The sequence below is a fragment of the Nansenia antarctica genome (assembly GCF_963989245.1).
Source record: "Nansenia antarctica genome assembly, chromosome: 17".
Lineage (NCBI taxonomy): Eukaryota > Metazoa > Chordata > Actinopteri > Argentiniformes > Microstomatidae > Nansenia > Nansenia antarctica.
Window position 1 is genome coordinate 15,365,749 of NC_137687.1, and position 23,295 is coordinate 15,389,043.

General features: G+C 45.0%; 1 protein-coding gene across 1 annotated transcript; it reads right to left on the minus strand.

Annotated features, from left to right (window-relative positions):
* Window positions 1-1,113: 1,113 nt before the first annotated feature.
* atp1b3b (ATPase Na+/K+ transporting subunit beta 3b) lies at window positions 1,114-22,778 on the minus strand (the record flags this gene model as incomplete). Its single annotated transcript, XM_080547855.1, has 7 exons — window positions 1,114-1,281; window positions 2,550-2,636; window positions 7,160-7,210; window positions 7,879-8,066; window positions 8,486-8,584; window positions 9,068-9,196; window positions 22,673-22,778. The coding sequence occupies 7 exons, from the start codon at window positions 22,776-22,778 to the stop codon at window positions 1,114-1,116; spliced, it is 828 nt and encodes a 275-aa protein (XP_080403981.1).
* Between the last annotated feature and the right edge of the window lie 517 nt (window positions 22,779-23,295).

The window sequence follows — 23,295 nt, forward strand, 5'->3', positions numbered from 1 at the left end:
TGAAACCAATATGCACATATACGATCAAATAAAAGCTGAGAATCTCAACTTTAATTGTTTGATTTCAAATCCAAACTGAGTGAAGAGCCAAAAGAAGAAAAAGTTCTTCCCTGTCCCAGTACTTACACACTGTACACAGTGCATTCAGGAAGTATTCAGACCCCTTTACTTTTTACACATTTTGTTGTGTTGTAGAGTCAATTTAACATTGATTAAATTAAAAATAATTCACCATCAATGCATCGAATGCACTGTATATATATACTGCCATTTTCATCCTTAACGTATTGTCTTAATCAATCATTTAAAAATACAACTATTTGACTATGTATTATTTTATCTTTGTGTTCAGACAGTGAGATAAGACAGAAAGAGTGTTTATACCCATCAAGTATTTACATAGAGAAACTTCACATTAAAACACAGGTTTTAGATTGGCACAGCACTACAGGAGAAATACCACATCAACTCAACGCTCCAAAATACAGCTATATACAGGTCCCTACTATGGCACGACGTCACTATATCATCACTGTCTTTATAATGAAGGTGAAAAGGGTGTGGAGGGGAGGTGTTCGTTTTGTTAGTTTGGTGCTCTTGTATTTCTGTCCATGGCATGGTGGAGGGGCACAGGGTGGGAGGCAGGCTGGGGGGGGGGTCATTGATTTATGATATGGGGCGGGGGTGGGGGGTAAAAAAAAACTAATCAGGAGCACACCACCATGCTCTTACAGCCTCCCCAGGTCCACCCCTTCAGGAGAAGGGCTGTCAGGCCTCTTTCTAGCAGGGTGGAGGGGGTTAGCGTGGATGGGTAAGAACTGGGAGTAGAGGTGGGTGAGGTGGGTGAGGTGGGGGCTTTGATTAAACGCAACTTCCCCAGTAAACAAAGAGTCCAAAAGACGTCCTCAGGGAAGCCGTGTATGAATGTGGGTTTAGATGACGTCTTTAGGACGTCTTAAGACAATTCTGTAGTCCTAAAGACGTCATCTGGACGTCCTAGAAAGACGGTCATCTGAACCCACATTCCGGCTTCCCTGAGGACGTCTTTTGGAGTCTTTGTTTACTGGGTTCAGCAGCATTGTGCAGCTCTGACGGTCCCTAACCCCCACTACTCTACTCGGACACTTTCACCCTGAACGTGACGCGACCCATGAACTTGTCGCGGTCGTCGTCGTTGCGCAGGTTGGAGCCCTCCACCTTGCACTCCACCGTCAGCTCCGTGTTGTAGTCCTCCCTGGTCAGCAGCAGCTTCACAGCTACCAGGGGCTGGACGTACGAAGGCTGTGTACAGAGGGACGAGAAGGAAGAAGACCACAATTAACACTAGAAGAGAGAGAGAAATCGGACCTTGATGGTCTTTTAATGGCCACACACGGCAGTTTTACACTCTGATCACACACATGCAAGTTTTTTAGGTGAACACACACACAAACACAAGCACATGCACTATCTTCGGCAGGTCGCCAGGTGGAAATTGTCCTCTGCCTTTGTAACCCATCCGGGCTGCCATTCCTCCACTGGCAGCCAGGGGCAGCGGTCGCCCTTTTGGCGCGGCTTGAACCGACGCCCGGCGCCCCGGGGACCAAGTAGCGTTCTTCACCATCGTGGTCAGGGACGGGTGATCACTTTGGCATGTCTTTCCATGTGGGGTGAAGAAGACCCCTAGTGGACATGGGGGGAACATGCCAACCCCAAGCCACATATATGTGCCACGGCAACCAGGCTTTCACCCTTTTTGGACTCCCATCCAGGTTACTAACCAGGCCCAGCCCTGCTTAGCTTCTGAGATCTGACGAGATCAGGCTTGACAAGGTGGTACGGCCGCACACAAGAGCCTGTGAGGGTGACCCCTGTGAGTAAGAAATGTTTTCTATCTTTGTACTCAAATTTCAGGACCCTCCTTTCATTACTTTTCCTAGATATGTGCGTTCTACCACCCAGTATCCTTACATTTTCAAAATCACTTCAGGATAAAATAGTGTAAAGCTGTTTTGCAGTTTTTCTGTGTAGGAGGCAGGCTAAAAAAAAGAAGCGCCCTCTAGTGATCTCTGTGTGTAAATACCGGTAGCAGATTTACATTCTAAAAAGGGGGTCTATTTGACGCCCAAGGCGGCTCTACTAGTAGGTAAAATAGGCACACACACAAACACAGCGGTTGTCAACTTCATGACAATGTTTGCAGTTTTCAGAAATGTGACACGTTCTAATGCTCTGGTTCTCATGTCAGGATCCGATGTAATGATCTGACTTTTCTTGCTTGTCAACTAACACAGCTTGTTTTGTGAGCCTGCTGCTAACAATGTAAAGTAGTGTTCTAGTTAACTAGGTAGCAGTGGGGATTACTCACCCAATCCATTTCGTTGCAGTATTTTGGCTTGACTAGCGAGTTTGTGTTGTGATTCTCAACAACGTTGAAACGTAGTTCCGTGTTTCAAAAGAAAAGTCTGATCATTTTGATTGGTTGCCGAACATGCGGACCAAATGATCAGACTGTGTCACAAATGAGCTGTTTCCTTCTCAATAATAAATACTTGTTGGAGTGTACTTACATGAGCTTTTTTCCCGTAGTAAGGGAAGTACATCATATCGAAGCGTCCCTCACGGGGGAAGTACTCCATTTGCAGGAGGTTTTCTCTCTGTGGGAGGCAGGAGGATGAGGGGGAGGTGTTACATCACAGCGCTACACCAGGGATACGTTGGCTCAGATGAGGCTGCCTCCATAGACTGATTCCTGCTGAGATACCATCACTCCTCCCCAGTAAACAAAGAGTCCAAAAGACGTCCTCAGGGAAGCCGGAATGTGGGTTCAGATGACGTCTTTAGGACGTCTTAAGACGATTCTGTAGTCAATAAGACGTCCTAAAGACGTCATCTGGACGTCCTAGAAAGACGCCATCTGAACCCACATTCCAGCTTCCCTGAGGACGTCTTTTGGACTCTTTGTTTACTGGGTCTCAGACCAACAATCTGACTTTCACAGAAACAACAACACACAATAAACCTGTCGTGTACAAGCATACACTTACAGAGAAAACCCTATTCATGGAAAACGGTATCATAGCTACTAGTCATAGCTGTACTGATTGATATAGCAACCTTCCCTACCCCTAACCATCTCCCCTAACCCTGCCACCCCCCACCCCCCCCCCCCTCCCTGGACATTGCTGTGTTAATTGTTCCCTGTGGCTGTTGGTTAACTGTGTTGTATGTGCTCATGTTATCTGTTGCTTGTTGTTTCTGTGTCTTCTGTTTTTCCCATATTATCAGCGTCTTTGAGCCCCGGAAAAGCGCTATATAAATACAATGAATTATTATTATTATTATTATTATTATTATTATTAACAGAACTAAAACTGTTTAAGATTGAATGAATGGTCATCACATGGGGCGGCTGTGGCGCAGGAGTTAGAGTCGATGATCACAAGGTTGGCAGATCAGCGGTTCGAGCTCCGGCTGGCCACATGTCGAAGTGTCCTTGGGCAAGACACTGAACCCCAAAATTGCTCCCAGTGAGCGTGCCAGCGCCTTGCATGGCAGCTTGCCGCCATTGGTGTGTGAATGTGTGTGTTAAAGTGAATGAGAGGCCGTTGTAAAGCGCTGTGGAGCAGCAAAAAAAGGCGCTATATAAGTGCAGTCCATTTACCATTTACCATGTAAACCCAGAGTTATCGATAACGCACATGTTATCACATTCTCCAGCAATGACAGGGCTGTTCTTGGCTAGGTTGCGGTGAGCTACAGGATCGCAAAAAGGTTACAGGGGATTGTGGACGTTTGGAGTCCAGTGTAAAACGATACTAAGCAACCAGCGAACGTGTGCATAGATACTGTGAACATCAGCATTCAGTTTTCTACCCACCAGGGTTTCCCTAGTGAATTTCCCATTCCATTTTAGCACCAATGCTCCTATACAGCATTCACTATATCCTCCTGCCTTGCCAACATCAGCCACTCCTCTCACATCCAGCAGTTTTAGACAGAGATCCCACACAAGTACATTACAACGACCATTTATCTATACAGTATAAGCAGTAGTTTGGTTAAGCTAATGTGTGTTACATCTCTCAAGCTGAGATGTTATGATTTTAACATGTTTCAACATAAATAGATAATAAAATAGAATTACAGCACATTTCTGCAGATATCAGAGTGATGTTAAGGTGGAGTGAACAGTTAAAGGCAATCACTTTTTTCTCCTGAAGAGTAGAGTGACAGTCTCAGTGAGGGGATGGGTTCCATGGAGAGGGAGGTGTTAGCATGTCAGAGCCTAAAGCTGTTAGTGGAACATTGACTGCGTTTACATGTATTATGTATGTATTTCCTGTATTCATCGGAATATGCTCAATATTCCGATTGGGCAAGAGTCATGTAAACACGTACCGAACCCGCTTAAGGCCATATTACAATTAAGACCCCTGGCATGCCTGTTTGGAATATTGTGACATGTAAACACCTTAATCAGAATATGACCCTTTTCGGAATATTCAGTTACGTCTGCGCATGCTCGATTCTCCTCGAGCATGATGCAATCCTGGGTTGTGTTGTTGCTAGGGACAGCTAGATACACTCGTTCGCCATTTCTTCTCGCTCTTGCCTTCCAATGTTGAAGACAAAGTGGATCAGCAGGAGTGTTGTAGTTAAATTGTGGTTCAAAAGCGCAAGTAGGAGAACACAATAACGGAGGACTATGTTGGAAACGAGCATTATGGCTCAGCTGTGGGTTAACGCCCGCTCAACGACCACAACCAAGCTACCAACACTAACGTTACTATAGTAACAACTATTGTCCTGCCGAACCACGGGAATATGCTAATTGACATGGAAACTGAATATTCCAGTTGCTACAGCGCATGTAAACACCTTATTCAGAATATTGCAATAACCTGAATATTGACCTTAATCAGAATATGGTGTGCATGTAAACACAGTCATTGGCACCGCGGACAGGGTTCTAGACCAATGCTGGGAACCTTTTAGCTTCTAATCCCTTACCATAAACCACTCGGTGTTATAAAGGTAAAAAAGGATTTTAAATAATCAAAAGAATTAAACATTTACAAATCAATTGGCTATATAGACCTCTTGATGAAATATTATTCTGCTAAGGCCACAGCAAGGGAATAGAAGCTATACCACATGTCCGCCATGGACGCTGTTTAAAGCAGCAGAGTCAACGCGTCATAGCACAGAGCTGAACAGAAGCAGGGCAGAGACATGGAGGGGTCGGGGCTAGGACCCTGGGAAGCATGGGGGAGAGGATCCAACATCTTACCCACCAGGGAACTGCCCCCCCCTACAGGCAGCATGGAGAGAAATCAAACACAGACGTGGAACATACATGTGCATACATTCATACAAACATACTATCCTCATTAAACACACACACACACACACACACACACACACACACACACACACACACACACACACACACACACACACACACACACACACACACAATTCATTGTCTCATCAAAATACAGTGGGGTGCAAAAACATTTGGACACCCCTGGTTTAAATGTCTGTTACAATTAATCTCCAAGTGATTGAAAGCAAAAACCTGAACACTAAATGCTACAAAGTTAAACATGACACCTTTCTGCAAATTGTAAAGCAAGGTTTCTTTTTTATTTAAAATGTTGTGTGTATTTTCTTTTGTTAGTGACTTCATTATTTTGTATTTTGGAGAAAACCGGTCTTGTTTTGTTAGAGTGATGCGCTCTAAGCCAATCAGATCACTTTAGAAGATATGTTGAGAGTTTGAGGAAGTGCAGGGGGCGGGACAGGTGAATGAATGAGTGACAGGTAAACACACACCTGTGGCAGAGGGCTGTGTTTGGAGAGCATGTGGACAAATCTAAACGACGGACGGCGTATACACATTACTATCTTGCTATTTAAGTTGGGACTATTGTTTGACATTTTAGCAACTCAGGTTTTTGTTTCAGTTTAGATTCAGTGTTAGCCGGTTTGTTATTTTTCATTCATGAGAAAAGTACAACAATCACACCGGGGGCCGATTCCACGAAGCGCGATTAACTCTGATCCAGGTTTAAATCAGATCCGGGCACTAATTTCAGCCCATATCGAGGATTTCTAAACCGGTGTTCTGTGAACACTGATGACACAAGCCTGATCCTCGTTCGAGGAATCACCTGAGGCTTGAATCCCAATCACGAGTTGCCTGAACGCGGCTTTTATTTTAATCGCCGATATACTAATCAACGTACGTGGAATACCCCCCCGGGGACGTTCTGGTTAAGCTACCGGGTAGGATGGTCAGCAAGCAGCGACTTGTACCCTAAAAGACTACAAGTCCCTTGTACCCTAAGACTGAACTCCGAGGATTGTTATCCACATTGCTGCCAGAAGGACTGAGTCTGCGTGTGTCAACCCAACAGTACCATCACATCGTCAACCCAACAGTACCATCACATCGTCAACCCAACAGTACCATCACATCGTCAACCCAACAGTACCATCACATCGTCAACCCAACAGTACCATCACATCGTCAACCCAACAGTACCATCACATCGTCAACCCAACAGTACCATCACATCTGCGTCACCTTCACCTCCTCCTACCTGGTACCGTGAGTAACCGGCATTTACCGTATCAGTGATACCAACCACTTCTCTTTCTTTCGTATGTGCACCAACAAAACCTAAGCTTACATATAAGCTTACATATAAACACATAGCACACATACAACAAACCCATACACATAGTGTAGCACACAACATATACTGTATATATATATATACAGTATATATATAAAATAAAATAAAGATATTTTTGTTCTTCCTTCTAAATTGCTGTCCTTTTTTAATTTAGTTTGTATATGGGTTTATATTCTTACTTGTTTTATGGGGACAAACAATTACAATTACATACACTTATCTGATTTGTGTGTAAACAAGAAGAGTTAGTCAGTTCACCATCAACAGCTGAGAATCAGACTCCTGTTATCTTCATTAATTGAAGTAATACCTCAGGAGAGGGTTGCATAACATTTAGAGGTTAGGTTTGCTTCTTTTCACTTAGATATTCATTGTAAAAGGCATGTTGACTAGGGACATTTTTGCACCCCACTGTAACACTAGGAAGTAGTGAAGAGACTGAACGTACAGTGAGGAGATGTGAATGTCTGCTTTACCTTCGCTATGCAGTTAATATACGGGTCTCCACGAGGCTTTAGTCCAATAATCTACAAGAGAGGGGAAAAAGAAGACAATCATAGCGATCTTTCCTAAGTCAAGATTCCAAAATCAACCTGTACCAGGACCAGGGTTTATAGGACCAGGGTTATGTAGGACCAGGGTTATGTAGGACCTGTACAGTATGTAAAAACATTGATTTGAGTAGTTTTGATGGATGATTTACATTTGACATTTTTGGCATTTAGCAGACGCCTTATTCCAAAGCGACTTACATTCGATACATTTGACTAAGCAAGTGAATCATCAATCCACCAGTCGTAGCAGGAAGAATAATCTAGCTCAGGCCAGGGGCCACTGGCAGACTCTGTGAGAAGGAAAAATCTACTTCTATCACCTTCTTCTAAACCTAGACTTTTTATTTTATTTGTTATTATTATTTAGACACTGGAGAAACAGTACAAGGGGGGCAAATAGAAGTTTTTAGGGGACACAGTAGAGGGGAAAAGCGGGTGTCTTCAGGAGACGCAGTGCTGGGGGGTGGTAGATGTCTCAGGAGGGACAGTGCTGGGGGGCAGTAGATGTCTCAGGAGGAGCAGTTAAGCTGTAACCTGAAGAGATGGAGGTCTTCAGTCTACGACGGAAGATGGGTAGTGACTCTGCAGTTCTGACAGCCGTGGGAAGCTCATTCCACCAGCGAGGATGATGGTAGACTCACCCTGTTCATCTTGACCAGGACACAGGGTTCCCCATTAGCATATCCGTAGGTGGGGTCAGAGAGGCCGGAGCACTGCCTGAGCAGACTGCGCTTGAACTGACACACCCTCTTCACCTCCGCCTCGTCCTGGTCGAGGTACTGTCCCGCCGTGCACAGCTCGTTCTCCTCCTGGACCGTGTCGTTGTATTCTGAAGGCGGGAAAGATGAAGACAGTTTTGTGTTCTGTAAAAAAGCAGTTTGTTTACCATTACAAATGGACTGACTTACAATAGCGCCTTCACCCATTCACACACACATTCACACACCAATGGCGGCAAGCTACCATGCAAGGCGCTGGCCGGCCCGCTCACTGGGAGCAATTTGGGGTTCAGTGTCTTGCCCAAGGACACTTCGACATGTGGCTTAGCCGGGGCTCGACTCCAACCGCCGATCTGCCAACCTTGCGATCATTAGACGCCGGCTCTACCTCCTGAGCCACAGCCGCCCCGTACGTTACCCAGGTTTGACAGAGCCCTGGTAGGATCTCAGTATGACTCATGAGGTGTCACCCATACACGTTACTCATCTAAAAAAGAACATCGATGGTAAAACGGTTCTTATCACTTACGCCCCAAGAAGCTCTCCAGATGCTCCACGTACGGGCCGTAGTTCAGAGGGTCGGTGCGATTGAAAATAATGTCCAGGGAGCGCGGTCTGATCACCAAACCTGTAAGCATAGGTAACAGACCTGTTACTACGGTAACACTGGAGATCGACAGCTGGATGTCAGTTTACTCCCAGCCAAACCCAGGCGTTAGCTGAGACACCTCTGGTGTCAGTGAGATATCCTCCTGCTCAGCCAAAGCTGAGATCCAGACACTGACGTGTGGACGGAGAAAGGGGGCGAGGCTATGTGACATGATAGATACTGACTTGTGGTCTGAGGTAGAAGATGTGCTGTGTTGTTTTCTACGTGGAAGTAAGAGACAAAGCTGGATAGAGAGAGAGAGGAAATCATGTGAAATGTAAAATACATGAACCTACATGGGTGTCTTCTAGTGAACAAGAATGTGTGTGTGTGTGTGCGCGCGTCTGTGTGTGTATGTGTCTGTGTGCGCGTCTGTGTGTGTCTGTGTGTGTGTCTGTGTGCATGTGTGTGTGTGTGTGTGTCAGTGTGCGTGTGTGTCTGTGTGTTATGTTGTGACGTCACCTGGATTGGCGACCCTGTCGCGGTATTTTGGAATGTTGTCGTCCAACGTCTGCAGCATAACCCACATAGTGAGCGTGAACATTCCAGCCAGGAACGCATAGAACACCAGGTAGAACAGGATGATGAGGGCTGTGGAGAGAGAGAGGTGACAATTATAGAAGGGGAGGAGAGAGACAGACGGTCAGAGAGAGAGATGGGGAGGGAGGGAGAAAGAAAGAGAGAGTAATTATGGTTATAATCACAAAGTCTTGGCTCAACAGATCAAAAGCATTCTTCCCAGCGTCGAAGGTCCCATGACTTGATTCTTTGTCCCGTTATCTTTGGCAGCTCGACTAATTTGTGGAGACAGAGAGAGAGAGAGAGAGAGAGAGAGAGAGAGAGAGAGAGAGAGAGAGAGAGAGAGAGAGAGAGAGAGAGAGAGAGAGAGAGAGAGAGAGAGAGAGAGAGAGAGAGAGAGAGAGAGAGAGAGAGAGAGAGAGAGAGAGAGAGAGAGAGAGAGAGAGAGAGAGAGAGAGAGAGAGAGAGAGAGAGAGAGAGAGAGAGAGAGAGAGAGAGAGAGAGAGAGAGAGAGAGAGATTCCCCCTGCATAACCTAAAGCACTTTTTATATTATTGCAAAAAATATGAATTATGTAGTGTGATGCAAAACACCTCCAAATGACACTAATACCTCTACCCAACCTGGCAACATCAATACCTCTACCCAACCTGGCAACATCAATACCTCTACCCAACCTGGCAACATTAATACCTCTACCTAACCTGGCAACATCAATACCTCTACCTAACCTGGCAACATCCTCTCTAATACCTCGACCTAACCTGGCAACATCCTCTCTAATACCTCTCCCTAACCTGGCAACATCCTCTCTAATACCTCTACCTAACCTGGCAACATCCTCTCTAATACCTCTCCCTAACCTGGCAACATCCTCTCTAATACCTCTCCCTAACCTGGCAACATCCTCTCTAATACCTCTCCCTAACCTGGCAACATCCTCTCTAATACCTCTACCTAACCTGGCAACATCCTCTCTAATACCTCTCCCTAACCTGGCAACATCCTCTCTAATACCTCGACCTAACCTGGCAACATCCTCTCTAATACCTCTCCCTAACCTGGCAACATCCTCTCTAATACCTCTCCCTAACCTGGCAACATCAACTGACGTTCCTCTCCTCAGACTGAGGAACATCCCTGGTGTCTAACGGACTCTGTGAGCAGCGTCATGTCTACTTCATACTGAGGCTCAGGAGAGAGCTACAGACGGCTGAGGCTACACACCAAGAGCAAGAATTGGAAAGTGGAAGTGGGAGCATTTGGTGTTATTTTTTTTTGCTCTATTCTGGATTTGAAATCAAACAATTACTAGGAGGTTAAAGTAGTGATTCTCAGCTTTAAGTCCAGGAGGTAGACAACCTCCACAGAAGACATCACCAGCAAAACTACATAGGCCACACTGCACACGGTGTAACGCCTGTTTAAAATGGTAAACGGACTGACTTATATAGACTGACTTATATAGACTGACTTATATAGCGCCTTTATATACCAAAGCGTTTCATAACGGCCTCTCATTCATCCATTCACACACCAATGGCGGCAAGCTACCATGCAAGGCGCCGGCCCGCTCACTGGGAGCAGAATCAGAATCAGAATTGCTTTTATTACATCAACGTACGGGTACACAGAGAGTTCAGCTTGTTCGACATTGGCATTGCAGTAGAATACAAAATCAATCAAGTAGGATATAAAATCAACTCAATCAACAATAGCAGCAATAATAGCAGAATGCAAATCAACAATAATAGAATAAAGTAAATTAGTAGGGTGATGATAGAAACAAGTAGGATGAGGTAATAAGGTGATACTAGTTGTACTACAGCAGGACCGGTCGAAAAGTAACATATTCATGAAGACCAGACACACAAAAAAACAAATCTGAAGGAGAGATAAAGAGAGAATTCTGGTGATGTGAGGGAAAAGAGAGGTTCCAAGGCGCTAGAAAATGTGTGTGAGAAAGATAGAGAGTGTGTTGAGTTTAATTATAGATGCATGTCTTCCTTCCTGAAGTCTCTGAGGTAGGCTGAGACTATAAATAGAATGTGGGGGAGGAGGACAGTAAGTGATGGCACAGCTCTGGCTCCGGGAGAAGAGCTGCCTTGGTGTGGAGGATGGATTTGAGCTACACACTGACATTTGATTTGATTTGATTTTTATTTATTTGTTCAAGGGGGACACAGTACATTAATGAACACTTAAATGGAATGCGCACATATCATCAGTGTAAATGTACCCAATTATAGCCATAGGCTAATTTCCTAATGGAAGAAATCAGGTTATGGGGTAAAATAAACACATCATATACAGTAGATACAGTCATGATTAAAATAAACACAAAAATACAGTAGCTAAAATAAAATCAGATGGCATCTAACCTAAGGCATCTAGCCTAACATGCATCACAGTAGGTCATATGACTACACAACAAGCCCTAACCTGATTTAGCCTAATCTAACTGATCCCTAGTCTAATGACTGTGTTTACATGCACACCATATTCCGATTAAGGTCAATAATCAGGTTATTGTAATATTCAGAATAAGGTGTTTACATGCGCTGTAGCAACTGGAATATTCTGTTTCTATGTCAATTAGCATATTCCCGTGGTTCGGCAGGACAATAGTTGTTACTATAGTAACGTTAGCGTTGGTAGCTTGGTTGTGGTCGTTGAGCGGGCGTTAACCCACAGCTGAGCCATAATGCTCGTTTCCAACATAGTCCTCCGTTATTGTGTTCTCCTACTTGCGCTTTTGAACCACAATTTAACTACTACACTCCTGCTGATCCACTTTGTCCTCAACATTGGAAGACAAGAGCGAGAAGAAATGGCGAAAGAGTGTATCTAGCTGTCCCTAGCAACAACACAACCCAAGGTTGCATCATGCCAGAGGAGAATCGAGCATGCGCAGACGTAACTGAATATTCTCGAAAAGGGTCATATGCCCCTTAAGGTGTGTACATGTCACAATATTCCGATTGAAACAGGCATATGTCAGGGCTCTTAATCGGAATATTGCCAAATTGGAATATGGCCTTAAGCCAGCGTCTAATGATCACAAGGTTGGCAGATCGGCGGTTCGAGCCCCGACTTGCCACATGTCGAAGTGTCCTTGGCCAGACACTGAACCCCAAATTGCTCCCAGTGAGCGGGCCGGTGCCTTGCATGGCAGCTTGCCGCCATTGGTATGTGAATGTGTGTGTGAATGTGTGAATGAGAGGCCGTTGTAAAGCGCTTTGGATAAAGGCGCCATATAAGTGCAGTCCATTTACCATTTACCATAAACTGACTGTATATCTGGATAAATCTCCAAATGACTGACCTTCCAACGGCTTCCTATGAGAGATGCTGATTGGCTGAAAAGTAAACTGCCATTTATGAGAGACATCTGATTGGTCGCACTAACCTTGGAACCGATGCAGGCAGACCCCGCTGCTGAGCTAGAGGTTGTTCATGTTCTCACCCACACACGTGAGTGTATTGTTGTGGATTAATAATGAGACTCAAGATAGGAACTTGCTTTAAATCTAGGTATGATATTTATTAAAGAAAATGGTCTTTCACAACTCCAGTTGGACCCAGCCTACTGAAGGTAGACTGAAGTGCCCACTCACATACAACACATCAGCGATAGGAGTCTGCATTCCATACATTTTGGAACATTGGAACAATGTCGGACAAGGTACTGGGTATACTGTCGACATAGTCACAACATTGCTAACAAGTCTGCATTCCATCACTGTCCATGAACACACGCTTCTGCATCTGACTTGCCTTCAATTAGGTGCTTTATGCAACAAATCAGTCCTAGGGAGAAGGCTACATGTAATAGTAGGAAATAATAGAAAATCACAGTCCAAAACAGTCTTAATTGACCAGATAGAAAGTACAAAGTTGAACATGGGTTTCAACAGTGCCCTGCAGTCCCACACATAGCCACAGGGTGTCACAGGCTTCAAAACCTTTCAATAGGATTGCACGCCTGGCCTGGTGGCGTCTATGATCCAAACACCAGGGGCCTCATTTATAGAAAGTACTTTGGATCAAATTTGGTCTTACCCGTGTCGTACGTAGAAAACCACGTCAACGTAGTGATTTATACAATTTCAACGTGAGTCGATTTGACCGTGGAACGCGCTAAATTATACGGGATTATTCTTTTCACCTGATAAGAATAAGACCATTATATTATTACAGTATAAGCAGCACTCAAGTTGAGGGGGGATGAGGGGGGATGGCATCCCCCCTGAAATAAAAACGGTAAAAATCATCCCACTTCTAACACTGCCATCCCCCCTTTCCACACCTTATGTCATTTTATCAATGAACGTGGTATTACTGCTATTTCAACATTTAGTTTTGCGCATATTGAGTAAAATACTGTAGGCGAGGGGGCACGCACACATGCAATTACATTTTTACCAAGTTACGAAGTCACTGACGCTGAAGGGATGCTAAAATTGTCCTCATATGCAGGGGTGCACATAACTGGTGCGCCAGTGCGCATGCGTCACCAAAATGCATGCTGCGCGGAAGATCAGCGGCATGAACGCGCTCTTGCGCACCAACAGCTGCAAGCGCTGGGAGAGGAATTTACTTCCTCAAAATCCACCTGCTGACTGCTGACTGCTGCATCACTGCAAGCCCCGTAACGCCATCACAACGACCACGGCGACTCCCCTCACGAAAACATTCGGAAATTATCGTAACTTGTACTTTCATTCCGCGTATCGCGTATCGCACGGTTATCACGCCGACACGTGAAAATTCAGTCCCGAACGACTCGTCGCTAAAAGGAAAAACAACACCAAGGGACTTCACGTTTCTTTTCTCTGAAGCTTTCAAACGTTCAGACGTTTGTTTTACAGCTTCATTATCGCACCTAGACCCCTGACCCAGGGAATATGGTTGGGAATTCTATTAGGGAAAAAAAAAAGACTTTGTTGCACAATCAAAATAATGAGCTATTTAAAGTGATAGCCTACAACATCCTCTACCATGGTTGAAATTGAGGACAGTGATAACTTACAGCAGTCAAGAGAGCAGTGATGATTATGATTAAGCTTGTAGCATAAATAAATGCTTAGGCTGTAACTTTTTGTTGAAAAGTTGATTTCAGTGTTTACAGAACAGACATTCAGTTAGTGCTTAAAGAGATGTCAGTTGATTTCATTGTGTTTAAAGGAGTCTGACAGACTTTCATGCTTAAAGAGCAGTCATTTGATTTTGCATTTGTTTCTTTTGTTTTGCACACAATCATTTGTTCGTTCATCTTTATTTATGAATAAATGTCGTTTTGCTAATATAAGTTATCCATGTATCCCTTTTTTATCCATCCTGTGGGACGGGTCGTGACTCGCGAGCTCGGGGAGCACCAAGCAGCATCCCTAGGTGCTCCTCTGAGCACTGGCCCCAAAAAGTTATGTGCACCCCTGCTCATATGATCAAATCCACCACCTCCCCTGATTTTCTTTTACAACTTAAGTATAAGCATTTGCCTGGTTAGTTGTCATGAAAACGTTAAAAATCACCCTTCTCTGCCCTCTCCCGCTTCCAGACGCTATAATTGAGCCGCTATTCACCTGCGTTCAATTTAAAATATATTTGGTATTTATAGAAGGAAGCACGTACGCAATGTCAAACAAGCGCAGCTCGTTTTATAAATAATGCTTACGTCCGTTTAGAAAAATGTGCTTACGTGAAAGTCAAAGATGACGTTCAAGTACTTTTTTATAAATGAGGCCCCTGGTCAGTTCACAACTCTGACCCGCCTTCACACTCACACTCCACATTCCATTCATAAAACAACAGTAGCATTCCTTCAACCTCTCATTCTACAACCTCTCTAGTAAGACCATCAAACTACACACTCACATACTGTACACTCCTGCCTCCACCCAACACCACAATCTCAGATCTCAGCTTCCCATCTGCACTCCCGGTATCTCCTGTCCTTGTATCTCATAGCAATCGCATTCCCTCATCCCCGCCTTGGCATCATCATGTACATGGCAGCAAACTGCACTGCTCTCACTATTCCCCTCTCCCAACTGCTCCCATGGTCTCTCCTCGCCACCCACACAACAGTTATTTCTTGTCCCAAGATACACACACACACCACACACCACACACACACACACACTCACACTCACACTCACACTCACACTCACACTCACACTCACACTCACACTCACACTCACACTCACACACACACACACACACACACACTACTGCCATGTACTTCTGTCCTTCGTTGCTGCAGACACACTCCCCATCTAGAGTCCATCTATAACCAGGTTGGTCAGGGTTCCCCGCGCAGGTCTTAAACCCCCCCCCCCCCAAAAAAACATTTAAGTCTAAAATCCAGCAATCCAATTCACAAGGCCTAAAAAGGGCTCAAATTGCAGGTATACGGTCTAAAAATTAGGTGCTAGGTCTTAAAAATGAGATCCTGCAAAGAAATCAGTCCGACCACATCTATTTACGCGGAAATTAATCTATCTGGAACCAAAAACTCTTTCACTCTTCAGGTTGAAATACCCGATCTATCCACGCCATCACACACCAGGGTGACATCTGGGACACTTCCTCCACCCTCCAGAAGGGGGCAGTGGCGAGAGATTCAGGTACAGTTCAGCAGTTGACTGCTCGCCCAGCTGTTACACAGACGACCACATTCTTCACTGTGGTTGGCTGTAACTGAACCTTCTGACCCACCGTCTCTGAACCCTCCTCTGGCTGGCCAGGGGGGTTATTAATACCCTGAGGAGGGGCCAGGAGGGATGGGTGTGTGGGGTGTGTGTCTCCCCCCCACTGAGAGTGAGAGTGAGGGTATGGAGGTGTACTTTACACAACTCTGGGAATGCCAAGAACATAGATCACCAGAATTAGAATTACGCTCTCGTGGGGAGAGGGGGTTGTAAACGGACTCACATGAGCTCGTCTCTGTCCGTCTCTCTGTCAGTTTCTCTGTCCGTCTCTCTGTCAGTTTTTCCACGCACGTCAACATACAAATGCACATCATTGGTCCCCCCACACCACAGTGGGGTATCATCAACACCCAAGCAGTTGAAATGGTCGACAGTTTTAAATACCTCGGAATTACACTGGACAAGTGTTTCAACCAACACACCACGACATCTTTAAAAGGAGCCAACAAAGATTATCCGTCATCCGCAAACTTAAAAGACTGTATGTTCCCCCCCCCCCCTCTTCTCCTACTACTGTACCAGAGCGTTATCCAGCCCATCCTCATGTACTGTTCCTCCTGCTTCTTCAACATGCTGCTTCAGTCACCCGGGCCAAACTGACCCGCATCACCAACACTGCTACCAGGATAACTGGACTCCCCACACCCAACCTCACAGCACTAAACAACAGGGCCATCTCACGCATCGCAACAACAATAGAACAGGACATCACCCACCCACTCAACCTGTACCTCGCCCCACTGCCATCCGGGCGTAGGTACAGAACACTAAGGTGCAAAAGGGCTTGCTTTGGCAAAAGCCTGATCCCCGCAGCCATTGTTGCCTTAAATAACAGACCGCGCTGAGTGAGTGTACTCGTGTATCTGTCATTTGAAGTACTGTCTGTTTTTGTCTGTGTTATACGGTGTTGTATGTATATATGTATACTGTACAGTGTTGTATGTAGATGTATACTGTACAGTGGTGTATGTATACTGTACAGTGGTGTGGAAATGAATTTCCCCCTGGGGATCTAATCTAATCTACATGCAGAGAGAAATACATGTATATATGTAATACTTAAAGGCCAATTCACGCACGTGCCAATTCACGCACACACTCTTAACCTTAAACTTAATCCTACCCTAGGACCGAGTTCTCATCAGCTGCTGGTGTATGTCTAGGGTGCATGGATCGGCCAAAACAAACTACACTCTGTTCTCATGGAATGGGTTGATTACTAATGGCTTCATTTACACGTCCCACTCCTGCCTTTCCTGTGTAAAACAGGAAATCTATCCCACCGCTTACACCACCTCACACCATTTGATTTGGAGTGTTTAATCCAATCAGCTAGGAGGGAGGGAGGGGGAGGGAGGGAGAGAGAGGGAGAGAGAAGGAGAGAACAGCTGTGAATCCATGAAGTAATCTTAAATCCACTTCCTACACTGTGGCAATAAAAATCACATGTGCTCTGTCCACATGGTTAGTTATAGGTTAGACCAGGGGTGCTCACACTTTTTAGGCTTGTGAGCTACTTTTCAAATTACCAGCTCAACAAGATCTACCAACCAAATAAAACATATTGCCATTGCTGCGAACACAAAAATGTACTGTAATAATAACAAATTAAGGCCACGCTACACTGTTTCAAAATCAAAGAAGAGATTTATTAAACTATATAACAAATATTCACACTGGTAGTCCATTAACATTAACATTAACTCAGGAGCTCTGAGTGGTTTACACCAGACTGGCCAGTGCCAAGCCAGGTGCCATCGACGTCTCCGGGCAGCGGAGTGTGTGTGTGTGTCTGTCTGTCTGTCTGTGTGTGTGTGTGTGTGTGCTTGTCTGTGTGTGTGTGTGTGTGTGTGTGTGTTGTGAGGCGGCGCGGGGCTGAGTGATGCCCTCTCCTGTGTGGACCACACAGAATTTTTTATTTTTTTTCAATGCCGTGTGATCTACCCACACTACCTTCGCGATCGACCGGTCGATCGCGATCGACGTAATGAGCACCCCTGGGTTAGACAGTAGCTGATACCATGGCTAATGTATTTCCAAAACACAAAAAACAACAGTAATGTAGTCTATGTAAAAGCACTCTAACCAGTCTATGAGAGGACCTGTCAAACACAGGGCAGGTCGGGGTGCCTAGGTGGCGTAGTGGGTTAAGCGTTGACCATGTAACCGCAGGGTTCCTGGTTTGATTCCGGCCGTGGACATGCATGTCATCCCTTCTATCTCTCTCACCCATCCTTCTTGTCATAATCTCTACTGTCTCTGTCAATAAAAAGAAAAATACGAGTGGGTCTGCCCCACACAGAAAAGTGTCAGAACATACTCTGTTAGTGTACAGGTGTAACTAGGGGTTAGAGAGGCGGGTAGCCTTGGGGTTAGAGAGGCGGGTAGCCTTGGGGTTAGAGAGGCAGGTAGTCTAGGGGTTAGAGAGGCAGGTAGTCTAGGGGTTAGAGAGGCAGGTAGTCTAGAGGTTAGAGAGGCAGGTAGTCTAGGGGTTAGAGAGGAAGGTAGTCTAGAGGTTAGAGAGGCAGGTAGCCTAGGGGATAGAGAGGCAGGTAGTCTAGAGGTTAGAGAGGCAGGTAGTCTAGAGGTTAGAGAGGCAGGTAGTCTAGAGGTTAGAGAGGCAGGTAGTCTAGAGGTTAGAGAGGCAGGTAGTCTAGAGGTTAGAGAGGCAGGTAGTCTAGAGGTTAGAGAGGCAGGTAGCCTAGGGGATAGAGAGGCAGGTAGTCTAGAGGTTAGAGAGGCAGGTAGTCTAGAGGTTAGAGAGGCAGGTAGTCTAGAGGTTAGAGAGGCAGGTAGTCTAGAGGTTAGAGAGGCAGGTAGTCTAGTCTAGAGGTTAGAGAGGCAGGCCAGCGATCGTCATTGGTTCGATCCCCGCCTCAGGAGGGAGCTGCATGTGAGCTGGTGACTGGTGGGGTGCTGGCATCATAATCTAAACCTGCCCACCACTGCCGTTGTGCCGTCGAGCAAGGCACTTAGCCCCCTAACTGCTCCAGGGGTGCCAAAGATGACATGGGAGACGCGTGCGAGTACATTTCATTGAGATCTCAGTACTTGTTGCTCTGTTCATTTACAATAAAGGTTGAATCTTAATCTAAAATGGCTCTCAATTCATTGGATGAGGCATCATTATTATCATACAGTAAACCCCAAACATGCTGCCATAGCAACTAGGGAGTTTTTCAGGCCCAAAAAGTGGAAGGTTCTTGACTGGCCAAGTCAATCTTCAGATTTAACTTTAATTGAACCTGCATTTCATTTCCTGGTGTTAGGCAAAAATACAAAACAAACAACAAGTGTATATGGCTGCGGTACAGGCCTGGCAGAGCATCACCATGGTTACAGTACAGGCCTGGCAGAGCATCACCATGGTTACAATACAGGCCTGGCAGAGCATCACCAGAGAAGATATGCAGTGTCTGGTGGGCTCAATGGGTCGCAGACTTCAGGCAGTTATTGCATGCAAAGGATTGTCAACCAAATACTAAACCTGAATAGAACATAATTTCGACATTATATGAATCTGTCCCATCACCTTTGGTGCCCTAGAATAGAGGGACAATGTATAAAAAGTGTTGTAATTTCTAAATGGTGAAACCAATATGTACAAACACCTTCAAATAAAAGCTGAATATCTATACTTTAACCACAGAGTTAATTGTTTGATTTCCAATAAAAGCTTTTGGAGAATAGAGCCAAAAGAAGAAATGAATTGTTAGTTAGTAAAGACTTGTTTCCTAGTGACCTCTTTCTATTGTTTGATTGTCAATGTGTGTTTCTGTGGCAGTTATTTTGCACGACCACCATTTGATGTGTTGGGTTTTCGGGGAAGTGTAACCGTCTCCATGAAGCACAGATCAATGACCTGCAGGGGCGTTTCAGATATCTCTCAACCTGCATAACGGAGCAGCACGTTTCATTGACACCATAATTGGGTCGTTGCTGATGATGTGAGAGTCCTGCATCGCTGCCACATGGCTGGACCTATTGGAGAAGAAATGTGATTTTCATTCCCACTAATAAACAGAGACCGCATTGTCCAAGGGCCTCTGCATCACCTCCTCTAAGCTCTCCCCTAGCCCTGCCGCCAGGGTTGCCAGATGGGATTGACAATTTCCAGCCTAACCACAGTCTAAAAAAACGCTAAATCCACCAAAAACCTCCAGCCCAAAACCTATTGTCAGAAAACCACTACTTATTATTGGCGGGAACCCGCCCCATCTGGCAACCCGCCCCATCTGGCAACCCTGCCTGCCACGACGAAAACCCTCTGAGACCAATACTTAATTATGAAGCTCTCAATGGTTCTCTTCAGACCTCTGAAGTGTGTGTGTGTGTGTGTGTGTGTGTGTGTGTGTGTGTGTGTGTGTGTGTGTGTGTGTGTGTGTGCGCATGTGCCTGTGCGCGTGCGAGATTAGCATGAGGAATAGCTGGAGATAAGCATTGCCAATTTACCAGGATTAATCCACCTATTCCCCAGGACATAAGACAGAGAGCTGTGCAGGTAGGAGAGAGAGAGAGAGAGAGAGAGAGAGAGAGAGAGAGAGAGAGAGAGAGAGAGAGAGAGAGAGAGAGAGAGAGAGAGAGAGAGAGAGAGAGAGAGAGAGAGAGAGAGAGAGAGAGAGAGAGAGAGAGAGAGAGAGAGAGAGAGAGAGAGAGAGAGAGAGAGAGAGAGAGAGAGAGAGAGAGAGAGAGAGAGAGAGAGAGAGAGAGAGAGAGAGAGAGAGAGAGAGAGAGAGAGAGAGAGAGAGAGAGAGAGAGACAGAGAGACAGAGAGAGAGAGAGCAGGACATGTCTGTTAATTCAAGCTCAAGCTTATCAACTGACTCAGGTTTGATTTTCTATGTGAACAGGTCACTTTGTCTGGGTCTGGTAAATTGTCCAGAGCAAGTAATTTTGTATCTCAGATGAAAAGTTCTACATACAGTTATATTACAATAACATTAATAATACACTAGAACTGATGTATGTCAAATATCCATAAGGTTTAATTTAGGGATGCACCGAATTAAAAATTCTTGGCCGAAGCCGAATTTAAGGAAACATTTGGACGAATACCAAATACGTACCGGCAGTTTTTCCATTTATTTCTGAGATCTCGAGCCTAATGGCCCTTAGGGGGCAGGAGCCTATCTCCTGTTTCCGTAGCGTGAGGCGGCTTGATGTACAAGTACACCCCTGGACATGACGCTGGTATGTCGCAGGGTCTTACCCACCCAATCCAACCCGTAATGCTGAGTGCCAAGCAGGGAGGCGTCGGGTTCCATTTTTATAACCTTTGCTATGACTCGGCCGGGGATCGAACTCACAACCTCCCGATCTTAAGGCGGACGGACACTCTAACCGCAAGGCCACTGGGCACATATGCCACAGTACACTTGCACAATACGATCACACACATCTGCCTACCAACAGATGTGCACCAGCACACAGGATCATGTGCTCTTAAACAGAGCAAAAGCAGATTTGAGGCCCATATGTAGGCGATTAGGCTGTATAGCCTCTCAAAATGTGCACAAATCATATGGAAATGTCTGCTGCCCGGAACATAACCATCCAGTCCAGAGAAGTCAAACACATCGAAGCCTATACGATGTATCAACATGTTTTGCTATCATGTTTCAAGTCAAATTAAATATGTAATAAAATAAAAAAATAATAGTTTTTACATGAATATGGTGGCAGAGCATGACAACGAAATATATAGGCTAGGCCCCTCAAATCCCCCAAATTTCGAATAATCATTATTTGTAGAATTAGAGGATTAACTTACTTAGACAAATGTATTTGTTGTAAGTCGCTTTGGATAAAGGCGTCTGCTGAATGTCTAAAATGTAATTACTTAGCCAACAATTCCTTTATCCAAAGCGCTTTACAACGGCCTCTCATTCACCCATTCACACACCCATTCACACACTAATGGCGGCAATCTACCATGCAGGGCGCCGGCCCGCTCACAGGGAGCAATTTGGGGTTCAGTGTCTTGCCCAAGGACACTTCGACATGTGGCCAGCCGGGGCTCGAACCACCTCCTGAGACACAGCCGCCCCGTGGGCGACATGATAACCTCCCACCTTGCACCCCCAACCTCGTGCAAGCTTTGAAAGACGATACAAGAAAGACTAATCGACTAATACTCAGCACTGATTACGGAAGGTATTGGGGTATTTCATGATGAAATCATAATAAATATAAATTCGGCCTGTGAGCTTTTCTTGATCACAAACCGGTTTAGGCTACAACTTTCCGGCTCCAGTGTAGCCAACCTAGCCAATAACTCATAGCTCACGCAATCACACTATAATGCTCAAATGACAAGTGTCAAGCTTTATTTATCACTGTTCAAAGTGATTGAGGCGATACCGTGAATATGTTCTAATATTTTCAGTAGGTTTATCAAGGGTTGGGGACATGCCATCGCAGTTGCTGAGCTGAGTTCAGTTGATCTGCGAGGATAAATTATAGGCTATTATTATTATTATTATAATTATTATAATTATTATAGGCTAATAATTATTATAGGCTAATAATTATTATTATAGGCTATTGGGGAATAAATCCCAAACCCGTTAGGCAGCAGTGATTGGCTAACAGCCTATTTGTCTGAGGGGTGCAACTGTGCTTTCAAAGGACGCAAATGTATTTTAAGAATCCGTATTCCATAGCACATTTTTGACGTTCACATTGAATGTGCCAAGTTTCCTATCAGTAGTGATCTGTCACTATGTGTCTAGATTGCCTCTGAATTCACAACATGGCACAATATGGTACACACATATCAATGTAGTCTACAGGATAATCCCCATAATTAGATTTGGTCAGAATATTAGTTTCTTACCCCAACTCTTAGCGGTGCGACCGATAAACTCTCCTGTTCTCGGGTTGTAGATCGCATCTCTCCAGGAGGACTTCTCCTCGGGTTTGACCTCCTCCTTGTTAGACATGATTGATTTTGGGCTTGGTTAACCAAAATGATGACCGTAGATGGTTAATACTATAAATCTGCTTAAATTGTTGGAAATAGGCTATGTTGCCTATTTGTATTTGAAGGGAAGTGTTTTGGTTGTTGGATGTTTCAGACCCCAGGTATAGCTCCTCTCCCGTCTCCACACACGGCGACTCTAACTGCAGCAGCATTGAGCTGTCGGACAATTCGCGTGTGAAGCGTCTCGGCGCATGCGCAGTTGAGCATTCAGGCTCCTGCTGGCCCGTCAGTTGAGGATAAAGTGTGCCTTCGGAAAGTATTCAGACCCGTTCAGTTTTCCCCCACATTTTGTTGTATTATACACTCAATTTAAAATGTATTGAATGAAAAAAGAATTTGCCATCAATCCACACACAATACCCCCATAACGCGCAAAATATCTGTAAAATGTATCAAAAATGTAAATACAGAGGTGCGTTCGTAAACACACGCACACTGGGTGGGTGCTCTCCCTCTGGTCGTTCAGAACACCGCTC